Source organism: Thamnophis elegans, chromosome 12, assembly GCF_009769535.1.
Source record: "Thamnophis elegans isolate rThaEle1 chromosome 12, rThaEle1.pri, whole genome shotgun sequence".
Lineage (NCBI taxonomy): Eukaryota > Metazoa > Chordata > Lepidosauria > Squamata > Colubridae > Thamnophis > Thamnophis elegans.
Genome location: NC_045552.1, coordinates 30,324,845 through 30,335,493, shown reverse-complemented (window position 1 = coordinate 30,335,493; position 10,649 = coordinate 30,324,845). Strand labels below are relative to the sequence as shown.

General features: G+C 48.5%; 1 protein-coding gene across 1 annotated transcript in view; it reads left to right on the top strand.

The window, feature by feature from the left end:
* Positions 1 to 6,306: 6,306 nt before the first annotated feature.
* FNDC5 (fibronectin type III domain containing 5) overlaps positions 6,307 to 10,649 on the top strand; it is a 28,233-nt gene continuing 23,890 nt past the window's right edge. The window contains exon 1 of the mRNA XM_032227782.1: positions 6,307 to 6,370. Coding sequence (XP_032083673.1) covers positions 6,307 to 6,370 — 64 coding nt within the window. The remainder of the gene's footprint in view (positions 6,371 to 10,649) is intronic.

The window sequence follows — 10,649 nt, the reverse complement described above, 5'->3', positions numbered from 1 at the left end:
CAGAACAAACATCGACATGGGGCGGGGGAGCTGATGCCGCAGTGTCAGCAACATCATTGCCCTCCTGGAGAGGCCCAGGGAAAGGCTGATGACTTCGGATATGGGAGACATGAAAAAAATGACAGCGAGAGGAAACAAGACCTTGTAAAGTGAGGAACAAAGACAAAAGTTGTGAATCAATAGAAGGAGAGAGATATGATTCGTACAAAGAGGTGATAATCTGAGCCACGTAGAGGCTATCAAGAATTAAATTAAACGGTTGTTTGTCAAATAATTGAAAGGCCAAGATGGAAGCAGCTAATTCAGCTCTCTGAGCAGATTTTTGTGGCTCTGTTAGCTCATTTCCCCTTTAGCAACTGCGTCCCGGAGGGAAGCCGCGACTGCACCAGGTTGCGGGGGGGTTACGCCCATCGGCTCCTCCGGTGAGGCCAGCGTGGGTGCAGAGGCTACCAAAACAGTAGTATCTTCTGACAAGGACAATTTGGGGTTCGTTTGATATGGTGGCGGCGGGCCTGGTCAACCTGTGATGGCTTTCTCATGAATTTGCAAACATTCCATAACAATCCGCCATGTGGCGAGGAGTTTCGCCGGAGCCCTTGGGGGCTCGTGCATATAAGTGCCTAATTTAATCCATGTGGACGTCCGAATTGAACCCTTTTCCGGATAAGCCGGGCAGTGTTCATAAATATATTTTAGTAAAGCAATTAATTCAGTTTTTGTTGGCAGGGGCAAATTTTTTCCATTATTTTTAAGTACAAAATTTGAGGACTTGGCTAATTCTCTAAGTTTGTGGAGGTGCGCAACCTGAGGCTTAGAAAATCCTGTCCCCATACTCACGAATGAGGGAGGGTGCTTCGTCCGCGGACGACTGGCCCTGGTTTGCAGAGACTTCTTCCAGTCGAGTGAGTAAGGGGGTGCCAAGAGACGTGTTCGATCCACAAATCACGTCGGGGTCACCAGTTGCGGCGTTGCCACGCTGGTGGGTCGCTCATGTTTCTTGGCCAAATTGAAAGGAAAACACCAGGCTGAGTTCCTTGGCATGAGGGGCCTCGAATGTGCTTCTGGGGCCTCTTTTATTGAAAAAGTTAGTTACAGCGTCATCAAAAGGGGCGTATCAAAAAGCATATATAATCACATGGTACAAATAATCCAATAGAAAGTCACAGCATTTTACAAACCAATGAATAGAAAGTTACAGCATGGCATAGGGTGGGGAGAGGGAGGAGAAGGGGCAGGTATGGGCATAGCTTGCTCACATAGTTCACGTTACATGAGTTTGCATAGCAATTCCTGACCGTTAGGCCAGAGAGTCCCTGGTACGATGTTTCTCCATCCTTGTGTATGTGTTCCAGGCAGCCAAAACTGCCCTGCACACACACACGGTGATGGATTCCAACAAGGGGGGATTTCCTAAACCCCATTGAATCCAGAGGAGGGAAGAGAGAGAGAGAGAGGGAGTGTGTGAGGAGGGGGGATTTCCTAAACCCCATTGAATCTAGAGGAGGGAAGAGAGAGGGGGGAGTATGTGAGGAGGGGGATTTCCTAAACCCCATTGAATCCAGAGGAGGGAAGAGAGAGAGAGAGAAAGAGGGAGTGTGTGAGGAGGGGGGATTTCCTAAACCCCATTGAATCTAGAGGAGGAAAGAGAGAGAGAGAGAGAGAAAGAGGGAGTGTGTGAGGAGGAGGGATTTCCTAAATCCCATTGAATCCAGAGGAGGGGAGAGAGAGGGGGGGATTTTCTAAACCCCATTGAATCCAGAGAAGGGGAGAGAGAGAGAAAGAGAAAGATGGAGTGTGTGCACAGGAGGGGGGATTTTCTAAAAGTCCCATTGAATCCAGAGGAGGATTGTGTGTATGTTTGTGTGTGTGTGAGAGAGAGAGAGACTATCTCTAAGTGTTGTAGCTTATGATTCTTGATGAATGTATTCTATTTCTTTTTATGTACACCGAAGACAAATTCCTTGTGTGTCCAATCACACTTGGCTAATAAACTATTCTACTCTACTCTACTCTACTCTACTCTACTCTACTCTACTCTACTCTACTCATTTTTATTTCAATTCTAATAAGGAGTTTAGCTTCTCTCTCTTGAAAATGTAAGCTAGCATAATGCAAGCTAGCTTTAGCTTTCAAACAGTTCATTTAGTGACCAAAGTTACAATGGCATTGAAAAAAGTGACTGATGACCATTTTTCACACTTAGCGGCCATTTTTCACATTTAGCGACCGTTGAAGCGTCCTCATGGTCACGTGATCAAAATTTTGATGTTTGGCAACAGATTCATATTTATGATGCTTTCAATGTCCTGGGGTCATGTAATCGCCTTGTGTGACCTTTTGACAAAATATAAAATTTTTAATCAAGCCCCCCCCCACCCCCGGTCAATGGTGTCCCTCTTTACCAATCTGAAAATCTGGTCACCTTACCCAAATGGCGCGGTGTGTTTTTAAAACAGGTGAGGGGAATCGGAGCGAGCGAGTGCAAAGAAAAGAGCGGAGGGTGAGGGGAGAAGCCGCCTTTCAGGTGCCTGCTGCTCCAGGGCAGAGTCGGGGGCTCTTCCGCGCTGGAGGAGGGAAGGCAGCGAGGAGGAGGCCTTGGAAGGGCCATGGGGGGGGGGTGTCTGCTCACCCTCCCACGTGGTCTCTTCCGCCCCAAAGGTCCGGGGCAGCAAGCGGTGGCCTGGGCGGCCTCTTCCTGTGCCCGGTCCTTCGAGCCGATGTTCTTTGCCCGTGAAACTCCCTGCGACCTACTGCTGTCTCTCAACCTCGGCCGCTTGAGGATGTGCGGCCTTCAACTCCCAGAATTGCCCAGCCGGGATGGTTTCCAGATGGACCCGCTCCAGGGGGAGGAGAGGGAGCCTGCGATGATTGCTCCTTGGGGGACCCGGCCTGCCACAGTCAGTGGCCTCCCTTTGCGGCGCTAAAGGGCTGGCGGTGGGGAGCTGGGAGTCGAGTCAAAGGATGCTCTGAAGGAGGGAGGGAGATGTTAAATGATGACCTCTGGGCCACACAATCGGTAGACAAAGGGCTTTTCTCCCTATAGGAAAGATTTCCAAGAATGTGATTCATACTCCCAAGGGATTGACTGGCTGGCTTCTCTCAAGTGCTCCTACCTAAAATATATATATGAATTGGGGAATTCCTATTGCAAATAGAAGCGTCCTTGGCTTACAACCACAACTGGGTCAAGTGCTTCCATTGCTAAGCAAGGCAGCTGTTAAATGAGTCATGCCTGATTTTACAACCTTTTTTGACAGGATTGTTAAGTGAATCATGTGGCTGCTAACTAAACCAGGCTCTCCCCATTGACTTGGCTTGTTGGAAGCTGTCTGGGAAGGTCAGAAACAGTGATCACTTGACCCTGGGACCAGTGGTGAAATTCAATTTTTTTTACTATTGGTTCTGTGGGCATGGCTTGGTGGGAGTGGCAGGGGAAGGATACTGCAAAATCCCCATTCCCTCCCCACTCTGGGGCCAGCCTGAGGTTGTATTTGCCAGTTCTCTGAACTACTCAAAATTTCCACTACTGGTTCTCCAGAACCTGTCAGAACCTGTTGAATTTTACCCCTGCCTGGGACCCTGCAACCATCCTAAATACATATCTGTTGCCAAGTGCCCAAATTTTGATCACATTATTATGAGGAATACTGTGATGGTCATAAGTGTGAGGACTGGTTGTAAGTCACATTTTTCAGTGCTGTTGTAGCTCTGAAAGGTTGCTAAATGAATAATTGTAAGTCAAGGATTTACAAGATTTGAAGCTTTAGGACAGGAAAAATCTGAACTGTTTAGGATTAATGCAAATGTCAGAAGTCTTAGTAATGTTGTCAAGGGCAAACTGCCACCACCTGGACTCTGCCTTCAGAGCCTGATAATTTGTCTCTGTCTGAAGGCTGCAATCCTATGTCAGCTGATTATCACCTCAAATCATATACCCTGACATCCAGGAGAAGTTTTCTTTATCATTTTAGTTCTGAAGCAGAATTGAGAAAGCTGTAGTTGAAGAGGATCACTGGAGTCACAGAGCAATCCCCACTCAGGGCAAGGATCCCTGGGAAGGCCCTCCAGGTCTGCCCATCTGGTTTGCCCATCGGGTGCGCATTCTGGTTTGAATGTGCACCATTTCTTTTGGGAGTTGGCTCCCTTGTCAAGCTGCTCGCCTGCTTAACAAGCATTTTCTAACATACAAGCAAGACATGATAAAAGTCACATGCTTTACTACTTTTCAGAATTTTTCCCCTCTGCCTCCTCTAATAAATATCCATTACTATGATATTTTTCTTGCATAGACCAGAATAATTGAGTTGGAAGGGACCTTGGAGGTCTTCTATTCCATCTCTGCACAAGCTGGAGACCTCATACCATTCCAGACAAGTGGTGTCCAATCTTTTCTTAAAAATCTCCACTGATGAAACACCCACAACTTCTGGTGGCAAGATGTTCCACTGGCTGATTCTCACTGTCAGAAAATTTCTCCTTAGTTCTAGGTTGATTAGTTTACAGGCATTGCTTCGTGTTCTGCCTTCTGGAAAATTGGAAAATAAGTTGGAAAATAGGTCAACCCTGTTCTTTGTGGCAGCCCCTCAAATATTGAAAGGCTCTCATTTGGTTTGGTTGGCTTTGGTTGGTTGGTTTATTAGATTTATATGCCGCCCTTCTCCCAAGGTTTCAGGGCGGCGTACAACATTTAAAAAAACACATATTACAAAAGTTAAAAAGAATTAAATAGAATATCCCAAACAAACCCAATTAGAATTAACAATGACATTTTTAAGAAAATTCAATTAAAATTAACAATGATCAATAATTTATTTTGTTTTGTTCAGGCCAGGCTGGCATGTTGGAAGGACCGGAGGTCGGGGATTATACGAAGCTCCGGGGGCAGCTCATTCCAGAGGGAAGACGCTCCCACAGAGAAGGCTCTCCCCCTGGGGGTCGCTAGCCGACACTGTCTGGCCGACGGCACCCTGAGGAGGCCAACCCTGTGGGATCGCACTGGATGGTGGGAGGCAGTAGGTGGTCTCGCAGGTATCATGGGCCTAAGCCATCGAGCGCTTTAAAGGTCATAATTAGTACCTTGAATCGCACCCGGAAGACAACTGGCAACCAGTGCAGGCTGCCTAAAAGGGGTGTAACATGGGAGCACCTAGGTGCCACCATGATAACCCACGCAGCCGCATTCTGGATCAGTTGAAGCCTCCGGGTGCTCTTCAAGGGCAGCCCCATGTAGAGAGCGTTACAGTAGTCCAGGCGAGAAAGGACGAGGGCATGAATGACTGTGCACAGAGCATCCTGATCCAGGAAGGGGCGCAACTGACATACCAGGCGAACCTGGTAAAAGGCTCCTCTGGTCACGGCCGTCAGGTGTTCTTCTAAACTAAGCCGCGTATCCAGGAGGACGCCCAGATTGCTAAAATTTCTCCCCCTATCATCAAAGATGGAACAAGATGTACAAACGGGATGACGGAAACCACAGCAACTCCGTCTTGGAGGGATTGAGTTTGAGCCTGTTCCTCCCCATCCAGATCCGCACAGCCTCCAGGCATCGGGACATCATGTCGAGGGCATTGTTTGGGTAGTTTGGGGTAGAGATGAAAAGTTGGGTATCATCAGCATATTGATGATACCGTACCCCAAAACCACGGATGATCTCACCCAGTGGTTTCATATATACGTTGAACAGGAGGGGTGAGAGAACCGACCCCTGGGACACACCACAAGTGACGCGCCTCAGGGTCGATCCCTGCCCTCCAGTCAACACAAACTGCGACCGATCCAACAGGTAGGAGGAGAACCACCGTAAAATGGTGCTCCCCACTCCCAACCTCCCCAAGTCGTCGCAGTAGGATACCATGGTCGATGGTATCGAAAGCCTCTGAGAGGTATAATAGGACCAGGACAGAGGAGCAGCCCCTTGTTTTGCCTTGAGACTGGAGGTTCAGCAGCGGGAGGGGCTCTTCTCTGACATGCACCAAGTGCTCTCAGGGTGTAGCGCTATAAGAACACAACAGTGACATCCTTGAGGAAGTGGACAGGATCCTAGGGAATAGGCATGCAAGCACCTGTGTTTTAGCCATGTCCCTCCTGGCTTCTGAAAGTTTCCTGGGAGGCAACAAGTTGGTGGACTCCAGTGGTGATTAATGCTTCCCTACAGGGCCATTGCTGGATTCCAGTCTCTTGGATAATTGTCTCCAACCTTCCCTTGTTGGGGAAGGTCCAGGAGTTTCTGGATGAAACAGATTATCGAGACCCCTACCAGTCAGGATTCAGGCCTGGATATGGGACAGAAACGGCATTGGTTGCGGGATGGATATTGCATCCATCCTTGCTGTATTTGACCTCTTCGCAGCTTTCAATACCATCGACCATGGTATCCTTCTGGAGCAGTTTTGGGGGATGGGGGTGGGGGGGCTCTGTGCTATCCTGGTTTACTCCTTCTTCTGTGGCCGCTCTCACTCGGTGTTAATAGGAGGCAAGAGATCAAGCCCGTGCCCACTGCTTTGTGGTGTCCTGCTGGGCTCGGTACTCTCTTCACTCCTATTCAACATCTACATGAAGCTGTTGGGTGAGATCATCTGTCACCATGGACTGAGGTTTCACCAATATGCTATAAAACTCAGTTGTATATCTCAGCTGTGGTGAATTAAGCAATGTTGTGTCCTTCCTCTTGCAGTGCCTGGAGGCTGTTAGGGGCTGGATTGTTAGAGGCAACGGGTTGAAACGAAACCCTTCAAGACCAAGTGGCTCTGGGTTTGGGGTTCTTTGGCCCATGGACAATTGCCACCTTTGATCTTGGATGGGGTGGCACTACCCCAAACAGACCCTCTGCATAATCTGGGGGTTCTCCTGGACTCACGACTCCTGCTCAAAGAGCAGGTTGCAGTCTTGGCCAGGAGGGCCTTTGCACAACTGCAGGTTGTGCGCCAATTACAGCCTTTCCTGGACCAACAGTCCCTGCTCACAGTCACTCATGCCCTAGTCACTTCCCATCTTGACTATTGCAATGTGCTCTACATGAGGCTGCCCCTGAAAAGCATGAAACTCCAGTTGATGCAAAATTCAGCAGCCTGCATGGCTTTGGGCAGACTTTGGTGTGCACATATATTGCATCTCCTCCGGGATCTGCATTGGTTGCCTGTTTGCTTCTGGGTGCAATTCAAGGTGCTGGCTGTCACCTTTAAAGCCCTTCATGGGACGAGGGACCAGGTGATCTGAGGGACCGCCTCTTGCCGGTCACATCTACCTGACCCATCAGAGTGGGGAGGCAGGGAATGTTGTGGGTCCCATCCCTGAGGGAGATGCACCTGGTGGGATCCAGAAGGAGGGTCTTCTCCATGATAGCTCCTTCTCTCTGTGTGAAACATCATCCCTCCAGAAATTAGATTCTTTTGGAAGGCCCTGAAGATATGGCTCTGCCAGGGGGTCTGGGGAACCCAAAGTGAGATGGAGCCTATTAAATGAATGGTATGAATATGTGTTGTCACTGTGGTGGGGGTTATTTTTTATTATTTTTATTTTCTATTATTTTTATTTTTAGTTCTTTTATATTGTTCTTTTATGTCCTGTAAGCCACCTTGCGTTGCCATGTGTGAGTAGGCAGCAAATATACATTTTCCAAATAAATAAAAAATTTCACTAACCAACATTGAGGCTGAGTGAATGTGGCCTTAAGGACTCTGGTAAGGAGGTGGTTGAAACAATGCATGAGCTCCTTTAGAAAAATCATTGTTCATGTCTGCAACCATAACATATTCAAAAATTACATAAATCTAATATTTTGCAAGAAGACAAAAGGTGGCCATCTGTCTTGGGTTACAGAATCTAGAATAACAAATTGGAAGAAACTGTGGAGGTCTTCTAGTCCAACCCCTGCATATGGCATGAGACTTTATAATATTCTAGACAAATGGCTGTCCAATCTCTCCTTGAAAACTTCCCACAAGTTCTGAAGGCAAAGTCCTTCCACTGGTTTATTATTCTGGCAGTGTCAGATCCCTAAAAGTGATACTGCCATTCAATTGGGAGGAGGGGAGCCTTGGAGTTAAATCATTAGCTACATCTGAAACAACTGAGTTTTACAACTTTACAACTGGTTTCCTGTCACCGGGAAACTGAAGGTCCCAGCATCTCTGGAGGGATGTTTATGAGATAACTTATTTTGATGTCTAACTAGAGACAACCATGGGAACGTGTGTTTTATTGACTCCCAGGGCAGAAAAGGAAGCATCTTCACACTTGTGTATTGGTCAGAATCTGAATTCGGACAAAGGGGAGGGGTCATTATCAACTTAATTCCATTTGCATGGCCTAAAGGTTTCCAGATGCTGCTTTGCTTCTAATGGTTTCCATCCTGCTTGATTAAAGGTTCCTTTTGAAATAATCTGTTTCAAGAGTCTTTACTTTCTCAAGTTAGGAGAGGAGCCATTACAGGCAGGAAACTTCTTAGTTCTAGGTCGCTTCTCTCCTTGATTAGTTTCTAACCAGGGCTGCTTGTGAGCATGATGGCTCCTGTTCTGTGCTTATGGAATGGGGATTCAGCCACCAGGAAGAGCTTTTGGTTGGCAAAGGTGAGAGGCAACGTGATAGAAGCCACGGATTAGCTGGAGGCAGGGATGCCCCGGCTTACTCTAAATACCAAGGAAGATATTAGCTTCCAAATCGCAAATAGCTTTTCTTTAAACCATCTTAGTGAGTGATCATCCTGGATTCCTATACAACAGCAGCAGCAGCTATATATATATATTCTCTTGCTAAACAAAGTAATTGTTAAGTGAATTGCATCACATTTTGCAAGACAAAATAGTTGCAAACCTATTTTGCCATGGCTGTTAAGCATATCACTGCAGTTATTAAGTGAATCACATGGTCACTAAGTAGATCTGGCTGCCCCCATTGACTTGCTTGTCAGAAGCCAGCTAGGAAGGTTGGGATTCCGGGGGAGATATTAAGCCATTCCATTGGGGGGTCCACCATTTCTACTGTTTGTGGGAGAGGAAGATATGGTGGGGGCCGAGGGCCAAATTATGTTTGGGGGATGCGGGTCTGCTGTTTAAGAGCGATCGCGCATTCCAACCCTCATCACCCTTCTCACACCCCTGGGTGCTCGGGATTACAGGACCCTGGTCTCCGGCTGGTGTCGCTTAACGCCAGCTCCGTGGTACATAAGGCTCCCCTCATTTACAATCTCATACAAGAGGGTGGAGCGGACCTGGCGTGCATTACGGAGACCTGGTTGGGCCATGAGGGGGGTGTTCCCCTTAGTGAATTATGCCCACCAGGCTTCCGGGCATTTCACCAGCCAAGAGCCCAGGACAGGGGTGGAGGGGTGGCGGTGGTTATTAGGGAAAGTCTCAGACCTCAGGAGGTCACTGTGCCTCAGATAGATGGGTGTGAGTCCCTTTTTGTGAAATGGGGCCTTGGCGTTCAGGTGGGCCTTTTTGTTACATACCTGTCTCCCTGCTACGTTTCATCGGCCCTGCCGGAGCTGCTGAATGTGTTAGCTGGATTGGCGGTTGATTTCCCCAGGCTTATGATCCTGGGGGATTTCAATCTGCCTTCCATTGGCGAGACATCTGAGTCAGCTGGTTTCCATGACGGCTATGGACCTAACTCAGTTAATTCAAGACCCCACCCATAATGGGGGGACGCATGCTCGACCTGATTTTTGTCTCTGGGCAGTGGATGAATGATCTAGATTTAGGGGATATTTCTATCCAACCTTTGTCATGGTCGGATCATTTCCTCATCAGGCTTGACTTCCATACTGCTACCCTTCACCGCAGGGAGGCGGAACCGACTAGATGGTTCCATCCCAGGCGACTGATGGACACTGAAAGGTTCCTGATGGAGCTTGGGACTTTTCCTGAATCCCTTGCTCACAACTTGACCGAAGCCCTAGTTGAAGCCTGGGATAGAGCGGCCACGGGGGCTTTGGATTGTGTTGTGCCTTTGCGGCCTCTGACCCGGTGTCAATCCCGGGTAGCTCCCTGGTTTACCGAAGAGCTCCGGGAGATGACACGCCGGAAAAGACGCCTAGAGAGTGGTTGGAGGGCCAGCTTTGTAGCGAAGGTTGTTGAGAATGCGGTAGCACGTCAGCTTCCCCAGTCCCTGGATGAAGCTGTCTACCTGGATCCATTTCAGTCGGGTTTCAGGCCCGGATACAGCACGGAGACAGCATTGGTCACATTGGTCGATGATCTCTGGCGGGCCCGGGACAGGGGCTGTCCTGGTCCTATTAGACCTCTCAGAGGCTTTTGATACCATCGACCATGGTATCCTACTGCCACGACTCGAGGGGTTAGGAGTGGGGGGCACTGTTTTACAGTGGTTCTCCTCCTACCTGTCGGATCGGCGCAGTTTGTGTTGACTGGAGGGCATGGATCGACCCCGAGGCGCGTCACTTGTGGTGTGCCCCAGGGGTCGGTTCTCTCACCCCTCCTGTTCAACATATATATGAAACCACTGGGTGAGATCATCCGTGGTTTTGGGGTACGGTATCATCAATATGCTGATGATACCCAACTTTTCATCTCTACCCCAAACCACCCAAACGATGCCCTCGACGTGACATCCCGATGTCTGGAGGTTGTGCGGATCTAGATGGGGAGGAACAGGCTCAAGCTCAATCCCTCCAAGACGGAGTGGCTGTG